This window comes from Thunnus thynnus, chromosome 10 (genome assembly GCF_963924715.1).
Source record: "Thunnus thynnus chromosome 10, fThuThy2.1, whole genome shotgun sequence".
NCBI classification, from domain to species: Eukaryota; Metazoa; Chordata; class Actinopteri; order Scombriformes; family Scombridae; genus Thunnus; species Thunnus thynnus.
The window spans coordinates 3,780,774-3,800,935 of NC_089526.1; the positions used below are offsets into that span (position 1 = coordinate 3,780,774).

General features: G+C 37.3%; 1 protein-coding gene across 1 annotated transcript in view; it reads right to left on the reverse strand.

The window, feature by feature from the left end:
* sh3bp5b (SH3-domain binding protein 5b (BTK-associated)) overlaps window positions 1-14,963 on the reverse strand; it is a 48,170-nt gene extending 33,207 nt beyond the window's left edge. Inside the window, exons 1-3 of the mRNA XM_067600486.1 lie at window positions 14,617-14,963; window positions 12,607-12,669; window positions 3,280-3,408 (exon numbers count right to left, since the gene is read on the reverse strand). Coding sequence (XP_067456587.1) covers window positions 3,280-3,408; window positions 12,607-12,669; window positions 14,617-14,694 — 270 coding nt within the window. The 5' untranslated portion in view covers window positions 14,695-14,963. The remainder of the gene's footprint in view (window positions 1-3,279; window positions 3,409-12,606; window positions 12,670-14,616) is intronic.
* Between the last annotated feature and the right edge of the window lie 5,199 nt (window positions 14,964-20,162).

The following is a 20,162-nucleotide window of genomic DNA, read 5'->3' on the forward strand; positions in this document are numbered from 1 at the left end:
GGACAGGAAGTGAAGAATCTGACACGTTCCAAACATGTTTTATGAATAACTTCTGGGCTTAAAATCAAAGCTTCTGTCAGATTTAAGACTTGATCACAAAATCCAAGAGTTAAAAGGAGGAACAGGAGTAAAGTAGAGCTCGATGAAGAACACTTCAGGTAAGAAGATCCTTAAACACGACACCCAAGTTATATGACAAGTTTCTTTATCTACTTATTAGTGCTGGCAGAAGTGGGTCATCTGCATGATGATGATGACGATGATGATGACGATGATGAGATGAGGTTTAATCTTATCCTGAACTGTAACCGATTATTTTGTCAGACGGATGTCAAGCTAAATTAGTGCGACTGGTCATGCAGGGAAGGAGCGTGCGGTTGAACGGTTTCCCCTTAACACACCAAAAGAAAAGTTCCTCCCTGGAGGAAGATAGATCTTCACCTCACCTCTACACATTTCTGCACTTTCTCTACGAGACATGACCTTCCTCAGGACACAGAAACACCCATGGATGCAATATATCTGCTAACTGGACGCTGTAACCGACTCTAAATTTTCTCTCTTGGGTTTAAAGCTTATTTTACGGTTGACCTTATGGTTTTTACGGTTGAAACAAAACTTAAACTACACTTAAAAGGTGAAAGTAGACGTTGAGAGGAGACAGAAATAAAAATCAGCCAGCAGGTGAGCAGACAAGTGGAAGAAACGAGAACAATCACGTGCTGTACATCCTCATCTCAGTTCCCCTGAGGACACTCGGTGCACTCAAAACAACAGGAGACAATTCTGTATTATTATAGATATATAAGATTTATGTCTCAATTTCTAATTTATTTGTAGATTCATCCTCTGAAGCACTTTGGGCATCCTGAAAGCTTTGACATAAAGAACGGAGGGATGAATTAATGGATTGTCTGATGACCTTGACAACCAAAAGAATTAATGCTAATAAACCCCAAAGCTACAAACGGAAGCCAAATACGTAAAATAAAAAAATTAAAATAAAAATGTTGGGCTCTGTGACAAAACTCAGATTAAATACACAGCTATACAGTTGAAGGCCAAAGACGAAGGCCAAACCAAATTATATGACATTGATTTCTTCAAGGATTTAGTTTCGTTGGACACAAATGTGATTAATCTCCACTTGAACATTTCCATGTGACCCTTCATCATAATAATAGTAGCAGTGGCCTTAGAGGACTTTGTTTAAATGGCTTAAAAAAAAAAAAAAAAAGGGCGTAGAGAAAGAACAAAGGGGGAAGTTATGATGCAACGTCACTTCACAGTAACTCTTTCAACATTCACTGTATTTCAGCACTGAAAATCATCCAGCATATCTCTGCCAATAACTGTCTAGTAAAGGCAAAGAAAATAAAAATTATCCAGCACGCTTATAGCAATTATTCATCTCCTTGTGAAAACCTTAAAGCCACTACAGCTCGGAGGCTGGAGACTGCACAATGAAGCCTTTTAGAGTCTTAGTCACTTCCTGGCTGAGAGCTTACAGCTGTGCGGGCTTTTATCGAGACGTGCAGGTGGCTGCTTCCCTCTTTATGTACACACACACACACTCTCACATTTTACTGAAGCTGAGCTGAAAAGGGAACTGAGATCATGTTCTGAAATGATCGTGTATTTCCCCCCATCATGAACATTTTTAAACTGTGGTTAATTTCTGCATTTTACTGATCGACTCTACTGAGAGTGATCAGCTTTCATGCATGAAAATTCTCGTTTCTTCTGAAGAAGAAACTGGCCAAATGTTAGCAGACAGGAAACAAATTCATCAAAATGTGATTTTTAGAGTAGTGAAAGATGAAAAACACCTGCAGGGAAACTAAAACTTATTTATACGTAATATATTTGACCACATAATCAACATGTTGTAGTTCAACACCACCAATGAACCATCATTCATTTATACAGGAGTTTACCTTGATGAAAAGTCTCTAATCTTTTGCTATCTTGCTGCTATCCACCCATCCCATCTTCCATACAAGTCTTCCCACTTTCTGTTAGAATGATTCATACTTAAAAAGGTTCCCTGTGGAGTTTTTTACCTCTAGTAACAGTATGTAGTTTTACTGGAGCTGTAACGGTACGTGTATTCGCCCTAAACTGTTTGCAACACAACTTTCCTCGGTTCGGTTTGCTCCCTGACCCAAACAATTACTGTCAAAATAGTTTCATAATCCACTTACTCACAGAACAATAATTATAGAGTTTGAGTTCCACCTGAAATGTTTTGGCAGTGCAGCACTTAGCTGTAGCACGCAGGTAGCATGTTCATGGATGTATGCTTGCTGGCTTAGCCAAGTTACCCTGGTTGCCCTGGTTACCCATGCTCATGTAGTGTTGTTGCCATCATTATTATTAAAATATGCACCATTGCCTCCATATTTAAACAACATGGCATGTCCCCGTCCCCTCTCTTCTCTGTGAAGGTCACCTCTGAGTGAAGCCGTTCGGAACAACTATAAACACATTTGATTTCCGATGTGGTTGAACGACACATAAGAACCAGTTCTGATTGAACAAAAATCATCATGTCAGCAGGTGTCCTGCAAAGAGTCCCTGCAGGAAACAGACGGGCTGTTTTCCTTTTCCACTGCAGCACAACTAAACTGTTTCAGTGATAGTTTTGGCCAATGAGCCGATGTGTACATTTTTCAAAATTAAGGACCGAAATATTATTTTCTATCTTTCTTTTTTTCCTGCTGTACCAAAAACGTACCGAACCGTGACCCCAAAACCGAAGTACATACCGAACCATCAATATTGTGTACTGTTATACCCCTATTGAATACAAGTAGGTCTTGTTGGTCTCAGACATGTGATGCACGTTGGTTTCACACTGTTTCACTGAGTTACAGGTGGCAGTAATACACCAAAAGGCAAAGAAGAAGAACTGCCCTGAAGAAGTGAACATGGATGTAAACAACGCAGGTTTCAACATCTTTAAAAAAGAAGTTTGCAAATGTTTTGAGGAAGGAAATGCATTCAACACTTCTGTTAGACCTCAAGGATACACACAATGCATTTCAGTGAGCAACACTGTATGTAAACATGACTTCTGTACAGCTGCAATCGATAGAAATATAATCAGCAACTATTTTGATAATCAATTAATTGTTAAAGTCATTTTTAAAGCAAAACTGCCAACATTTTCCCAGACTTGAGACTAGATTTGGACCTTCACCAAACACAAAAATCACATCTCTGAATGTTTCTACCCCTCCGTCCGTCCCTCCCTCCCTCCATGCAGTGTTGACTGACCTGTCTGGCCAGCCGGCGAGCTTCCCAGTAAGGCTTCGACTCCTCCACAGCCTTGCCGATCTTCTTTACCAGTTCGTCCAGCTTCACCGTGGCCTCCACCAGAACAGAGCGGAACTTCTGCCTCGCATCCTGACAGAGAGAGAGAGAGAGAGAGAGAGAGAGAGAAAGAGAGAGAGAGAGAAGATTTTAAAACTCAGGTCAAAACAAACATTCGAGCGTTCTGCATTTCAAGAAGTCAGAACAGTCCAGTTCAAAAGAAGCAACCTGCTGACAACTCAGGTGATCCGCATGATCGGAGGGTGTGAAGGTTTACTTTTCTTAAAAAATGTACATGTCAATGTGTTATTAAGATATTCAGTCACTGACTCATACTTCACTGCATACATGTTTCCTGTATGCAGGGATGGCTTTTCCTCAGCCTGAACCCAAACACTGAATAATGTCAACCACTTAAGCTCGGCAACAGACATACCAAATAAAAGCTTAACCTGAATTAGGCAACTTTAGACCTCTGCCGAATCCCACTTAGTGAAAAATCCTATTAGTGTTTCATTGAGTTAAAAGGAAGCAGTTATGTGAAGGGATTCGGATAAGAAAATGATCGACTAAGGACAAATCAGAGCAGCTCTCAGTTTCACTGTCGGATAAATCAGAGTTGTATAAATCATTGTTTTATACTGTAAAGAAATGTCCTTTAAATGTTCACCTTCCACTTCTGAATGAACACTTATGAGTCACAACCGGTAAGAACTTGAGAGCACCGAAAATCCCAAGAACTCCAAGATAAAAACACTAAATAAGAAAGTCTGAACACTGGATAAGAAACATTAGCTCCAAGCCATTAACCTTAATCTAAACTGGGGAAAATATTCACACCATGTGCCAAATAAAGATGACACAGTGCTCCTGAGAACAAGTCCCAATAAACACAGAAAAAACAGACCTCAGCTTATTCCGATGACGTCTGTGAAAAATGAATGTCCGAATAATAATTTGGTTAACTGGTACAAAGCAAACTATTTGTTCCATCCTTGAGAGCTTTGTTCGTTCATTGGTACTCATCAAGGGTAATTTCTCAGACCGATAAGCTTTCGGCTCTGAAATTTCATCACGGTCCTCTAACTTGCATGAAGGGCACAGAACTTTCTAAGAACAAGAACAAAAAAAGGAGAAGAAGAAGAAAAACAAGTGGAAAATTGTACAGATCACTGCAGGGAAATTCTGGGAAAACTCCAATAACTTTCTGTCCCCAGAGTTACCCTTCAGTTTAAGACAAGCAACCTTTGTAGGGTTTATAGTACAGTATATGACTATTCTCAGTAATCCAAGTAGTAGGATATCTAGAGGTAACATGTCAAAGGAAAATTGAATTTGCTGTTTTATACGTTTCTCATCCAAGAGGCTTCTTTGGTAGTGCTGACTGGTAAAGAGTCTCAGACATTTTGACCTCTTGGGTCAAAGATTTAAGAGGATAACCATCATCTCATGACAGGATGAGTTCAAAGTCTCCCCTACCCATAAAATCTCTAATCTGGTAGCTTTTAAGGTTAACAAGACACTGTCCAGGAAACAAGCTAAAAAGCCTGCAAGGAAAAATCTAACCCTAACCCTAACATGGTTAGTTTTGCCACCATTGATCAGATCAAAGACAACAAACTTTCTCCTTGTTCTCAAAGCTCAATAAGTAAGAACTGATGGTGTTTCAAATGGGTCAGGAGTTGTTCCTATTGACGGCTGTTTTCTCCTGGTTGGAGAAACCAATTGAGACAGAAAATAGAAAGAAAGGATGGTTGAAATCGAACTTTTAGTCCATAGTATGGATCGAGCTCCAAAAAACAGACAAAAGTATCCTTTGGTTAAACCCTCACTGCCTTGGAAACACACATGTCTTTAAAATTCCACATCACAGTTTGTGAAACCCCCGATGACACTCTGACATCATCAGGGTCATTCCTCTCAGACTTGACAAAGCTTTTCCAGAGTCACAGAGGACGTTATTCAATCGTTTTTACAAGCTGAGCAGTACTCATGGAGATCAGTGGTGCATTTCCATCCACCTGCTTTTATTCTCATTCTCAACTTGCACATAAAAAGAAACCTGAGTGGAAATTTGAAATATCAGAAAAAAAGCTTTTTATGCTTGGATGAGGTGGAAGAGTTGGTGTATTGATAAAAGCAACATGTAACAAGAGATGGAGCGATGAGGAGACTGTAATGTTCTTCAGATTAATGCATGAAACAAACAGAATCCATCATGTTTCCTACATTATTTTTTCACTGTTTAAGGTTTGAAAGGTGCCTTTTTTAATTACATCATCTTATTGTGCTCTCTACTCTTGTCATGGTTTAATGGAAACTGACTGGAAAATTTTGTAAAATTATAAAATTTCTGAAAATTCAGCAAAAATTTGGGCCACATTTGGACAGAAACCTAGCTCCTGATGACATCATCTTCCTACAAAGCCACATGGCTGCATCAGAGAACAAAGAAGTGACAGAAAAACGGCAACACGCATATGAGTAAGTTGACTTAAATAACTACTCTTACACATTATGTTAACGGTCTTTCCTGTCAACTAAAAATGACATTGGTGGGACAAGCTACGTCACTCGCTACTGATTGTTTAGAGCTAAAACATAAAATAACTCCCAATAAGAAACCTGCTAACATGAACATGATGTCAGACTCAATGAATCAAGTAAAACGAAACAGTAATTCAGTCTGATTGTTATTCACACAAAGAGCTCATGACAGCTAAACACCATTGAGGTTATTATTATGCCTTTCTAATGTTGTTGTTTCTGGATGAACTCTTGTATAATTCTTGTAATGAACTAATACATTTTTACAGACAGTTAATTTATGTGATGAATGCGAACTAAAAAAAGCTTGCTGCCTGCTTTCCATGTGTTCTGTTTTGAACTATGTTATGACAGATCTCCCTTAACTAATTAAGATATATGCTACTGTTGTTAGAATTACAATAACTTCAGCCACTCTTGATCATTATTATGATATTTTCAGTGTCTTCTGTGTAACGAGGGTTCTGCAAGTTCATAGTTTGGTTATTTTTAGCCACAGCAGTCAACTAAATCACACATATGGTGAACTTCCCCAAAATGTACTCTACTTTTTATATTTCTAGCTCATCTGTCACATGAATCTCAATCGACTTATAAATAAAGCAGAACAAAGTTCAGATACTTAGTCGAAGATAAGAAACAAAATGTTCTCAAAACAGACCCGTATATGAGAGTCATGCATAATGTAAAAGTGTTGGGTAAATAAATACAAAGCACAGAGAGAAGGTGCAGTTCTGAACAACATGATCAGGAGAGAGAATAAGCAGGCTGCAGTATTTCATATTCATCCAGAGCGCAAGATGTTTGTTTACTGTACCACGTTTATAAGGAATTCTATGCACATTAGATGTGGCTGAGAGATAGACGCTTTCGCAACCTTTCGGTGAACTTTAAAACTCCAGAACTGAGAAACACTTTGAGAACAGTGAAGGGAAATCTCATTATTTCAGTTTAAAGAGTAACACATTGTGGTGAAACCTTTACTCGCTTGGGGAAGGTGAACGCTGTTGTCTTGTGGGCAATAATTAATGATGTGGTCAACAATGGAGCATATGACAATCGAGTAAATAAGATTCACTGCAGCTTATGATAGATGCTAATGTGTCTGTTTATTTAAGGCTCATTTTCACGAGTCAGCTGGAAACTGAGAAGTAAGCTGAACTCACAGAGCTAATGTTTATTAGCTAGCTAGCTAGCAACATCTGTTAAAGTCTTGGTGTGACTGTCAACGGACAAAACTGACAGTTGGTGCTTGAAAAGTTGTTTTTCTCTACTTCTGTCCGATGTCAAGAACCTCCTGTTTCAAAACTTAACACTTCTGTCATTATCATTGTAAACTACAGAGCTGGACAGGTGTAGCAACCGTAGCTAAAGGTCCACTGGGTGAAGATCAGATTACTGTGACATGTACATGCTAATGTTTGCATTGCCAAACATTTGGTTTGGATCATTTGGATTCAGTTTTAACTGCTCAAAATTAAATTTGTTGAACTTTAATAGACTCTATAAAAAAAAAAGGGACCTTATGACACTTGCAAGAGTGCGATGCTAAAGTCCCAAATGACAGCTCGACCTCTGCCAAAAACCCACTAACTGAAAAATCATATTAGTGTTTCATTACAGTAACAAGAAGCTGCAAACAGATGCTGAACAAAAACTCACTACTGAGTTTCAGTATCGGCTGCGTCAACCAGTTCTATCAGATAAGCTGTTATTTTTTGCCACTTCAGTGTTGAGAATCCTCCGAAATATAGAAACCAGGTCAGAAAAATACACACCGGACATGACAGAGACGCAGTCAGTCCAAACCTGTGAATAAAATGTGTTAGAGGAAGGCTGTTTTTATCCCAGTACAGCATCAAACAGAACACCATCACCCTGGTTAGATTACCCAGAAGGCCTCAGGCTGTGAGGGGGGGGAGCAGCAGTCCGAGGTGTTAAATCCGTACAGGCAGCTGAAACCAACGTTACTGTACTGATGTCTGGATTTTTTTGATCTTGACTACATTGTATCCTGCCCTCCAGGCTCACAGTTATCAGTCTCTTTTCTTTTCCTGTTGGACTTTTAGCCTCCGGCTCTTCTGTCAAACTGTTGTTTCAATCCTTCATCCAAACGTTTCATGTCCCTCTGGTCCAGCCGTTCATCTTCTCTTGATGTTCATATCGCTCACTGGGGGCGACTGACACCGACTTAAGCATTAAAACTCCAGAGATATTTGTTCTTTCATCACACTGATTCAATGTCAATCAGTTTTTATATATATATAAATATTAGTGACCCTGCAACTGAAGCTCATTACCTAAATACTTTAAATGTAAATTTACTTTGTCTCCTTTGAGTTTCTTTCATTTTAAAAACATCTAGAAATTCCCAAATTTATGATAAAATACAAGTTGAGTACAAGTTACAAAGTGATTTCAAAGTTTTATCCCTTATTGTTGCATTCTGCTGTATTTACTGCTGTTTTTATCCTTTTACCACTCTATCACTGTCTCTTATTTGCATTTTAAATGTATAATTTTGTCTTTGTTTGTTTTTTGCTTTGTGAAATTTCTTTTTATCGTCCCGTGTACACGCGGCGCTCATGCAAATGAGAGCGATTCTGCTCTCCCTGGACCACTCAGTATAAATAGAGGTTGAATGAATGAATCTGCTAATTACTTTATTGAACCCAAATGGATTGTTTCAGGGACGTAACAAGGCTGCATATAATTATTCTGTCAAATATTACCTGGATTCATTATTGAGTCTATAAAATGTGAACATTTTGCAGAAAAAAAAACTCACCCAGAGATATTCAGTTCACAATAATATGAATCTGGAACCAGCGAGTGTTGAATGATTTAAATGATTAAATAACTGACTGACTGTGTCACCGCTAAAACTACTTCACAGACACAAAAGAAGAAACTATGTCGCCTCTGTACTCGAGCAAACTGGATTTCAAGTGAAACAATGACTATGGAGATTAAAAGAGCTGACTTTCAGATTTCAGGGAAGGAAGGAATCGTGACTTTTACCTTAACCCTCAGTGACTCGTATATAAACAAAAAAAAGGGCCACAGTTTCTACACAAGTGAGTCAGAGAAGGATGTAAACTCTCTCATATTACAGCTGAAAGTCAGCTACAGAGACACAAAACTGTTCTTATAGTTTGCACTGAAATGAAATGTACAACAACAGAGGTTATAAAGCTACACAGACAACAACATCCTCCGTCTTCTTCTCTGTATCTGATTATACTGATGTTGGTGCAGGACTGCAGTGCGGCGTCTCTGTCCTCCCACTCGGACGCTCACACTGTGACGCACTTCACCTTGTCGACAACATCAGCACCACATTATGTCTACAACTTATCCTCTAAATTAAATATCATTTGCATCGCTGCTGTGAAAGAGACGTTAGCGTCCTCACATCGGTGAAGTTCATTTAGCTCATTATTACTCCCAGTTTCTCTCTGTTCCTCTAAGAACACTTTGAATCAAAAGCCTCTTTAAGTCAAATGACACGATGATCTCAGACTGATGAAATGTGTGAACACAGAGACAACGGTGAGCTCTGCCAAAACTCAAAGGCTCAAGTAGAAAAAGCAAAATTTGGAAAGATTTTTGGAGGGAAGAGATTCATTCTGGCAAAGAATCAGAACAAGATTAATAGGAAGTTTATGTGGCAGCAGCTGAGCAGAGTAAACAGAGACAGCGGATCCGGGTTCACGGTCTATAATGACAACAAGCATCCGTCCTCCTTCAGCGGCCTTGAGTCAACATCTCTGACCTTCCTCTAAAAGCTGAAGGCTGCAGCTAAAGATCATTTTAATTATTGATTGGTTTCTTGATGAACTGATAACCGTTTAGTCTGTGAAATGTCAGGGAATAGTGAAAAATGCCCGTCGTAAATTCCCAGAGTTTAAAGTGTTTTGTCCGACCAACAAAAGTTTTCAGTTAATATCATAAAACTCTACTAACAGAAGAAAATATTCACATTCAACAGAACAGGAACCAGAACATTTTTGGTGTCTTTGCTGAAAGGATGACTGTCCTTGTCGATTTGCTGTTGATTAATTAATCGACTAATCGTTTGAACACTGAGGGAAGACCAACAGAAAATGTCCCAACTAACTGAATATCATATCAGAACCAGTAAATCTGGTTTGTGTTGGGTTTGAACTGAAGGACACGTCCAGAACCACAAAGTCTTTCATGTGGTTCTGTATGAATGTCACATAAAGCAAACTATAAACCCAACTGTGCTAAATATTATTCGTAGGAACAGTGGTATTTGTACAAAAGTGTTAACTAAACTAATGATTATTTAGTTGATGAAATTCAGCAAGTAGTGAAAGTGCACATGGTGATGTTTTCAAATGTCTGGTTTTGTCCAACTTCAAGTCCAGAACTAAAAGATATTCAGTTTACTCTCATAGAAAACAAAGAAAACCTGAATCTTTTTACATTTGAAGAGCAAGAACCACTGATTTTGACCATTTTTACTTGGAAAAAAACGCCTCAAACATTTAATTGACTGTCAAAATTGTTGTTCAGCTCTAAAGAAAAGAATTTATCGACTGTATAATCCTCCAAAAATTCAAATTTTGTCACAGATTTCTTGTCACAGTTTTTTTTCCAGTGGTTTAAATTTTGGAAAAAATCCTTCTTTAAAAAAGGTCAGAGCTAAGAATTGATTCAAAGCTGTTTGTTGTTATTCTTAGACTGTTTGTGATCCATTAAATCTGTATTAAAAGATCCTTAACACTTAATCATGCTGCGTCTCAAAAAGTCAAAGAAAACACTGACTGGCTGACGTTTTGTTTGACTGGTTTCTGAACAGCAGACGTCTTTGTCCCACACGAAAAACATGTTGACTTGATTTTGGGGTCAGTGGAGCCATAAAAAAAAAAAAAAAAAACGTAAATCAGTCAAGCTTTCAAACAGTCAGCGCAGTGTTGAGTGCAAACAGGAGAGAAGCTAAAAGTTGCAGTTGACCCATTTCATCCCTAAAAGTAAGCAGATAATGACAGAAGACTCACAACAAACCAATGATCCTGATCCAGACTTCTGGTCTCTGAAAGCTGTTACTGAGCTGAACTACTTACGTGATGTTTATTCCAAGGTTGACAGAGATAAAGGAAGTACACAGTTTTTATTTATTCTCTAAAGTGTGCTTTTATATCAATAACACACCGGTCAGTGATATGGGGCAAACAGCTGATTGTAGAGCTGAAACTAAAGATCATGGTTTTATCATTTATGAATGTATGTATTTTTTTTAACATTCTACTGCTTTATTGTGTTCTATTTACTTTGCGTAGCATTTTATAATTTTATTTTGACCATGTCTTTTATTGATTGTATTTTAATTATTTTAACTCATATGTAGTCTTGTGATGCCAGACTCTGCCTACTGAGGTCCAGGGGTTTCTAAATGCTCATTGGTTGCTTGAACGGCGGCGAGAACGGCCACTAACAAACCTACATTACAACCTTACTTTTTGTCAAGGACACGCCTTACTGGAGATGATGCTCTCCACCCTCGTTCTCCTCCGTCATCGCCCTGATATGAAGCGTCACCCTAAAGACTCTGGATTGATTCTGCAATGCAGGTGTTTTTGTTAAACTTTCTAATTGTTTCCACCCAGTTTTAACAAGAAACCTGGGAGATTGTCCTCAGTCTCTATGAGCAAAGCTGACCTGTGAGTCTAACTTATATGTTACTGTTGTCTTATTCAATTAACTCTTTTAAATTAGGTTTTACTGATTGATTGATTGATTCAGATCTCTTTTTTATCCACCCAACATGCTAAAACCCAACAATATTCAGGATACAACGATATAAAACTAGAAAAAGCAGCAAATCATCACATTGGAGAACCTGGAACCAGCAAATCTTTAATCATTTGAGGTCATCAAGCAAAAATAGCCGATCAATTAACAAAATAACAAGATTTAGACTCTCCTTTCAGCCCAAATAGTAGATCTACACTTTTGAAACAAAACCCTGTAAAGACACAAATAATTTCACCTGTCCAGCACATACAACAAGCATCAAACTGCAGAGCATGAAAAGAGACTCTGGACTCCATCTCTGCAGAAGACTTTCACCTCTATAAAGCTGCACACACACACACACACACACACAACACTGCTGACCTACATAAATGTAAGCCATCAGCCATTACCGGATTTTAATGGCATTCAAAGATCAGTTATGCAAGTTAAATGGCCCTGACGGACCGAGTCTCGTCTCTGCAGCGCGTTTCTTCTGCTTCGGTCAAAGGTAAAAAGTCATTCAGCGAGACTCCGAACTCTGCCAGCTGCAAATTGCTCTGAATACAGCTGTCAGTAAAATTATCTTAAAAGGTCCAGATTAGTTTATTGTGATATATAATATCTCAGTATCTCACACAAAACTACCTGTAAGCTGAAACCTGCTGACTCATAGAAAAATGTGAACTTTATAAACCGTTTGGCCTGGAGACGGAGCAAAGGTCCAGTAATTCAGTAAAAGAAAAACGCTGCATCTGCACACAGTGACGCCTTCAAAATAAGTTTCCATGGAGATTAACTGACAGTCAGTGAACACATCTGAGCAGAGGTGAGCAGTAGATGTGAAGCCTTGTTTTGTGTGTGTTTGATTACACGCTCTATCGGTCAAACGCTTAAAAACAGATACGCTGCACATTCAATACACGCATATGTGTGTGTGTGTGTGTGTGTGTGTGTGTGTGTGTGTGTCAACATACTGACCTCCAGCTCCGTCTCACATCTGTTGATGTCGTCGGTGGACTGGTTTAGTTTCTCCAGCTCCCCCTGGAAGAGAGGGAACAGCAGAGAGATGAGGTAACAGAGAGAGGATGAGGATGGGGGGGGGGGGATTGTAAAAGAATACCTCAATGTATCAGAGAGGGAACATCTGGAATGAATTAGACGAACACAAGACAATATACGATTTGAAAATATTCATTTTTAAAAGCAACTGAGGTTTGCTCTGGTTCATGGTTTTTAAAGAATAAAACAATTGAAACTGTGATTTAAACATTTAATAGCTGTTTTCTTCTTTAACCAAATCAGCTGACCACATACTCCTTCACACTCTGACCTTTGCTTCTTCACTAAAGGCAACACCTGAACTAATCAGTCAGGTTCACAGTTTTTCCAAGTGTGTCTTAAACCAGCAGTCAGGTGTCCATATGAACGGTGAAAGAGGTTTTCCTCGCTGTAATCATTCCTCCTGTTCATACTGGATATTAAAAGATCCTTCAAATGTGTTTTCAATGGAAGTGATGGAGGCCAAAATCCACAGTGTGTCCACACAGTCATTTAAAAGTAGATGTGAAGCTTATATGAGGCTTCATCAGTCTGGCTTAGTCATATCAAGTGGATATCTGACACATTTACAGTCTTTTTAGCATCAAATTCCCTCTTTGCGTTTCCCTGTTGAGCTGCAGGTGGAAGTATAGTAACAAAAAGAGGGACTTTGGCACTAAAAAGACTGTAATGTTGAAAGATATCTACTTGATTTGACTCATTTGGACGCTGAAGCTTCATATTAGCTTCAGATAAACTTTTAAATACATTTTTGAACAGGAGGAATGATTACAGCAAAAAAAAAAAACATGTGTCACTGTTCATTTGGGCTCCTGACTGTTGTTTTAAGACAGGCTTGAAAAATTGTGAACCCGTCCTTTAATTCTTGGTTGATCAATAAAATTTATTAGATGACAGATTTGCTAACCGATGAAACGAGCCAATTAAAGCTTCGCTATTTTGTGACATTTTATTGTAAAAACAAAATCTATTAATTGAGAAGATAATGGACAGATTAAGAAAATAATCATTAGTCAAGTAGTTTTAAAAACCTTTAAAAATAACCCAGTCCATACTGAATTTAATCTAAAAGTGCCAAGTCATCATACAGAATAAGTTTTTTTTTTTTTTTTTTTTTTTTTTTTTTACTTATGCTGCTTTGTTCTCCTGTAACGCTCAAAATGAAGTTCTCTTTTCTTTAAGCATAGACGGGACTGGCTTTCTAACTTTCTGACTCATTTGCATCATAACAGATAAGCTCTTATCTTTCTCTTATTCCAAAATATTTTGGATTCAAATGCAAAACTTTCTATCTAGAAAAACTGGTCAAGTGGCCGTGCTTTACTTTATGGTAGCAATATTTTAATTTGTTATGATTTTTGGCAAATTCCACAAACATAAAATGAAACGGACCGATAGAAAACCAAACTCTGACTTATTTCTAAGTGACGTTGAGCTCTATTTCAATTCTATAGTCAAGCTGCAAAAAAAAAGCAGCAGAGACACAAACATTTTTTGAAACATATAAAAATTATTGACTAATGTTACTCGATTACTAATCTGTAAACCTTTATTTATTAATTTTTCTTCTTCCTCTTATGTATTATTTTGTTTTTACTGCTTCCTGCCCTATACCCTTTATTTTATGTCATAATACTAAAATTTCCTCTTTTTGTTCTCCATACTCCTCTCATAGGTTAATGTTTTTTGAGTTTGACTGTTGTCGATAAAGTTGAGAAAAAATAAAGAAAAAATGAATTATTTTAGATGTAACATGTTAACTGGACAGTTCATGTTTAGTATTTCTTATAATTAAAAAGGAGAAACAGTGAAATGGTTGAGAAAACGCAGAGGCTGCATCATGCTGGACTCGGTGCTGCTGGCTGGTCTATAATGAACCCGTATCAATGAAAACCACTAATCGATACAGAGGATGTGAAGATGAGTTACCTGAATCCTGGGATCCACCTCCTCGTCTTCATATTCAGCCTCCTCGTCCGACCTGTGCTCCTTCTCTAAATGATCCATTTTTGGAGGTGAGGGACAGATGTCACAGCCGAACAAAGACAAGACCAACCTACAGACACCGCGGACTCATCTGTCTCCTCACCACGAGCTGGATTCACGAGCCTTTTTTTTTATATATAACGGATGTTCCCGGATCTATTCGGTTTGTTTTAAAAGACGAGGTTTTAATTTTAGAAGAAGATCATCTTGGTTTGTATCCACCGGACCGAGCAGCAGCGTCCGTCCCCGCTCAGCTCTCCCTCCTCACTGACTCTGAGCTCAGAGCTGAAATGACCGGAGCTTTGCTTCAGACCGGGAACGCCCCCTTCTGCCTGGCTGTGCAAGTATGAGAGGTGATTAGTGCCATACAGCGGCGAAGCGTCATACTGTAAAAATTTAAACTGTTTTTATGCTGAAAAAAACAAATATGCTAATTTAAAAAAAAATTTTATATTTTTTTTATTTACATTTTATGAATACAACATAAGACCTAATACAGACAACCCAGATACACAACACAATACAACAGTACGCCAGAGGTTACAAACAAAATATATAAATATAATATATTTGCTTAAGAGATCATTGCATTATAAATCCTTCTCAGCAGCACTTCTCTGTTCTACATACAAGATTCCAGTTTTTATTCATTGTACTGGCTTTGTATCTTATAAATTATCAAATCTATATATCATTATATAGCATTTTCAACTGTGAGCATACATGCCAACTGTCTGCTGTTAAAATGTATTGCAAACCCCAAACAAAGCATAGTTTAATTAGATTTTTATCCGTACTAGCCGTTACACAGACTTCAATGAAATTGAGCTGAGTTGAGTTGAGAAATAGTTGATTGTTTGTTTGTTTTTCTTGTGTTCAAGTGTGTTATATTCTGTGTATGATAGCAGAGTTGGTTTGATTTTATAATGTGTGACATTGTGGAGTTTTAATCAACCAGTGCTATACTGGTTTACTGAAGTGCCAATCTATGGTTAGCAAATCAATTAGCAGGACTGCTCCTCATTAATAAGACCCACACTTTTACTTAAATTAATATGTACATTTCTTTTCAGTACATTATCAAGTGCTTTAACATGTTCAAAGACATTTTATATTTAGAAATGTAGATTCAGTAAACTCATGAAAACCCTTAATTTTTTTTCTTAAATAGATTTTTTATGTATTTATTTTTTTATTGTGCCTTTTAAACTTCATTTTCTCTTATGCTGTTTATTCGCCTGTATGTATTCTTTTTGTAATTCCTGGCTTTGTGTCTCGTCAAGCTCTTGTTATCTTTTGCATACTGTATTCAACAGTCTGTCAATAAAGTTAAAAAACAAAACAGCAGAACTGCTTTATGATGATGTTGGATTTACAGGATTTACTCTCAGGTGAATTTCCAGAAAATGTACTATTTCATTTTTACTATTTCCTGATATATATTGTTATCTTATCATAAAATGAAATATACCATAATCAGTCATGCTCTTTGCACTGAATGTGAGGTCATGTTGTCCTATGTATGTGTGTCACACACATCTCTGCTCCACTACCATAAAGATAAATTCCTCAACACTTACTGTTCTCGGAAATTAATTATTTTCTCCGACTTTGGAACAAATAATCTTTTGTTATGATCAAGTTAGACACAATACTCAGAAACATGAAATATAATTATAGACAATAATACAATTATAGGCTTTTACATGTAATTTATACATCCAGCATCAATTACTGCACACAGTTCTGTGCTTTAAAGTAGCAAAAAGTTTTATTTATTGTCACTTCTGATGTAGCAAAACAAATGCTGTCTCTTTCATGTTATCAAACGGCAATCCATTTCTATGAATATTAGATTAATTTGTACTCTTTTCTTAACTCTGTTCGTAGTGTCTTCAATTGAGCCCGCTGACCTGGGTGTAATTCTGTCTTCTTGTGGCAATTTTGTAAACTATTTCCTTGAATAATTTGCAGTTTAACAAAAGATTGTCTGTTGTCCTCAAAAAGCTTATGGATGTGAGAGTTGGCTTTTTCTCTGAACCCGGTTGTTTTTCCAGACAGTTGATAGGCTTGTGAAACACTCCCTGTCTATTTTTATCCTATAAAATGCTTTTTTTTTTAAATCATCACTGACATCCAAGCTAAAAATATGTAATTCTGGGACCATGAAAATGTCCCAGAAATGTCCCAACAATTCAATGAAAACTTGACAGTGAGATCTGTGGGTTTAATTGGATAAACGTATTACTACAACATTTTTGCTAACTATATCTACATGACTAGATGTACCACACTTCCAATGACCAAGTTACAGTGAGTTTACTGGCATTTGCACCCAACACTATAGTCAACAGCCTTTGGGAACATTCAAAATTCAACTTCAAACTGAACGCAGCCCTTAGGAAAGCCTCTTATCTGCTGTAGAATGAGAACACAAAACATTCATATCACTCTCCAAATATGTCAGATATGTAGAAGGACACTGGGTTTAAGCATCACCCCTCGCATCTTTTGTTTTCATTCCTCCTGCTCACCAGAGGAGAAAAAAAAACTGAAAGTGCAGAGATTGAAAAGACAGAAGCCTGATTTGACATTACCCAGGTTGCATAACCAACACAATTTGCCCACTTATGTCAAGGGCGGAGGCTGATGGAGCGGCACAGACAGAAACCATTTAGATGCTTAAGCACTAAAAAAGGATGGAAGAGACAATCGGCTGAGCAAAAAAAAAAAAAAGAAAAGTGACTTTTCCGGCAGCCTTGCTATCTGATTTTTCTACTACTTTCCCCAAACAACACAAATGGATAAAGATGGAGACGCCTATTTGTGTGAAGAATTGACTATTAAACATATTTATCATCATTAGGTTTTACACAAGAAAGCAGCTTTTTGCTTCCCAGGTGCTCCCTCATTCATAATGAACGGTATTGTTCATGATACTGAAAGGCACGTGAGATAAAAGCATCCCCTTTTATCTCACGTGCATTATCTCAGGTCTTTAAGGGACATTCAAAGCTGAACATGTATGTTTGTAATACACAGGAATATTACTAGGACTGATCAGCTCAAGGTTCCTTAATAACACAGTTTACATGGATCCATCTTATAATCTACAAACATATGTATGTATCAAAACTACTCCAAAATACTCCAAAATTCACATCACAGCACGTGATGCTACATAAAGTGGGTATTTAATTTTATTATTCTTGGATTTTCAGACTGAATATATTTAAAACAGACTAGTATTCAGCCAATAAAACTAAATAAATGAATGAATAAATAAGTATTTATTATTAGCCCACCAGAACTCTATTCCAAGTCTTTAAAAGCCTTTAAAACAGCATTTATTCATTTGTGTTACGAAATAAAATTATCAGAAAATATAATTACACAGCTGATAAATAAAATTGGAAGAATCCAAATAATTAGCAATCATAAATCATAATTATTACTTTCCTTTTCTTGTTACAGCTTTCTAAAAGGGATTAGTTGGGGGTAACATATTAGATTAAATAATCTAAATGTATCACATTAAATCCAATTTTGAAAGGAAAGCTGAAAAGTTTAAACCTGCAACTAAAAAATTAAAAAATTGTGAATGTTCAAATCTAAGATTTCAATTCCTCCAATAACTGCTTTGAACTCATAATGTTTGCAGTGTTTCAAATTTGAAGTTGCAGAACAATCTCACCTCAACGTCTGTTAGTCGCTGTTCTGGAGACATCACATGATCTACCTCAGCAGATGAAGTTTGATCAGTTATCATTAAAATTTTTCTGAGCATCTGTCCAGAGACCACAGATTTAAAAAAACAGCCTCTTGGCTAATTTACAGTTATGTTTATTAATGTACACTGTCCCTGTTAAATAAACCAATAAATAAACACATTTTTTCAAGGACATTTTGGGCATTTTACACCTTTATTAGATGGAAACAGTAGAGATGACAGGAAACAAGAGGATAGACAGAAACAGAATGCAACAAAGGTCTGCTGCCAGTATCAAACCACAGAGATTATCTGGTTTGACTTTTAACCAGTAGTATACTGGGGAAAGCCATTTCTGAGCATTTTAAAGGATTTTCATATATGTCATCGCTGGAGTTTCCTACCATACCTTGCAGAAACTTGACATACTAATATCAGAAATTCATATCTGCTCTTTCAGTATTGCATACTCACCACCGATCTGGATGGGAACTAATAGTGTCAACCAATCATTGGTTCTCCAATAAGATACATACAATAAACAGATTTCCTCCTTTTCTTGATTTGACCCTCACTCTACTATTCATTCTCATGATTGATTTAATATTCTGGAAGATAATATTTATCCTATTATCACATACTATTAAACTAGGTCATATATACAGTATATACAACCAGCCCCCTTTATTATACTCCTGAAGGTGAAGACACAGATATGCTGAAACAAGCGATGTCTTACACCTTAGAGACCTACTTTCTCTTCTCCCTGCAGCCTAACATGCCAACTGAAAGAGATTACCGACACCCTGCGGAGCCTGAAGGATATCCAGTGTCCTGTCAGCATGTTCTGTGTCTCTACGGGCTGCTGGTGATTTGTCTGAATAACAGGATATGTCAAACCCTTTTTTTTAAAAAGGGAAGAAACAGGTCGCACTGTCCTCTCACTGCTCTTAAACCACGGTCACAACCCTGGCTTACTGACCCCTGTGTGCATGGATGAACATCTATGTCTATTAGTTTGCTGTCAACATGATACATAGCTACTTCCAGGCAGGAAGATCAGTCTTCAGAAAGTAAATTGGCATTGATATATGGAAAATATATTTGGTGGTAGGGTCCTGGGAACATAATGAAGATTGTTTTACACAAACCTCCACTAGTGTCCAGTGGTAGAATGTACTTAACTACAGGTTTGAGGTACTTTCCATTATATGCAACTTAATACTTCTACTTCACCACAATTCAGAGGGAAATATTGTACTTTTTACTCCACAACATTTATTTGACAGCTATAGTTACTGTTCAGATCAAGATTTTACATGAAGTAAATCACACGATAAGCTTCATGCTTAATAGTTAAAGAGTCATTCATAAAGGATTAAACCAGTCGATCCCAACCCCCCTACAAAAAAACAGAGTCTAGTTGGGGCGTTTTGTCATATTACAGATGTCTGTAAGTTGTTTGCAGTTCCACATTTCCCCTCTAAACGTCTCAGATGGTTTAATTACAATAGCCATTTGATGCCTAAGAAAGGATAAAAAAAAAAAAAAAAGGATAGGAAACACTCACTGAATGGTAATCTGACCCCCACTTGTCTTCTTTGGACTGGGCTGTAGGTACAATTGTTACACTTTATTTTACTGCAACTTTGTTTAAGTTCTAGGACTGGAGGTACTATTGCTGCACTTTGGTCATGTTACAGATATCTGTAAGTTGTTTGCAGTTCCACATTTCCCCTCTAAACGTCTCACATGGTTTCATTACAATAGCCATTTGATA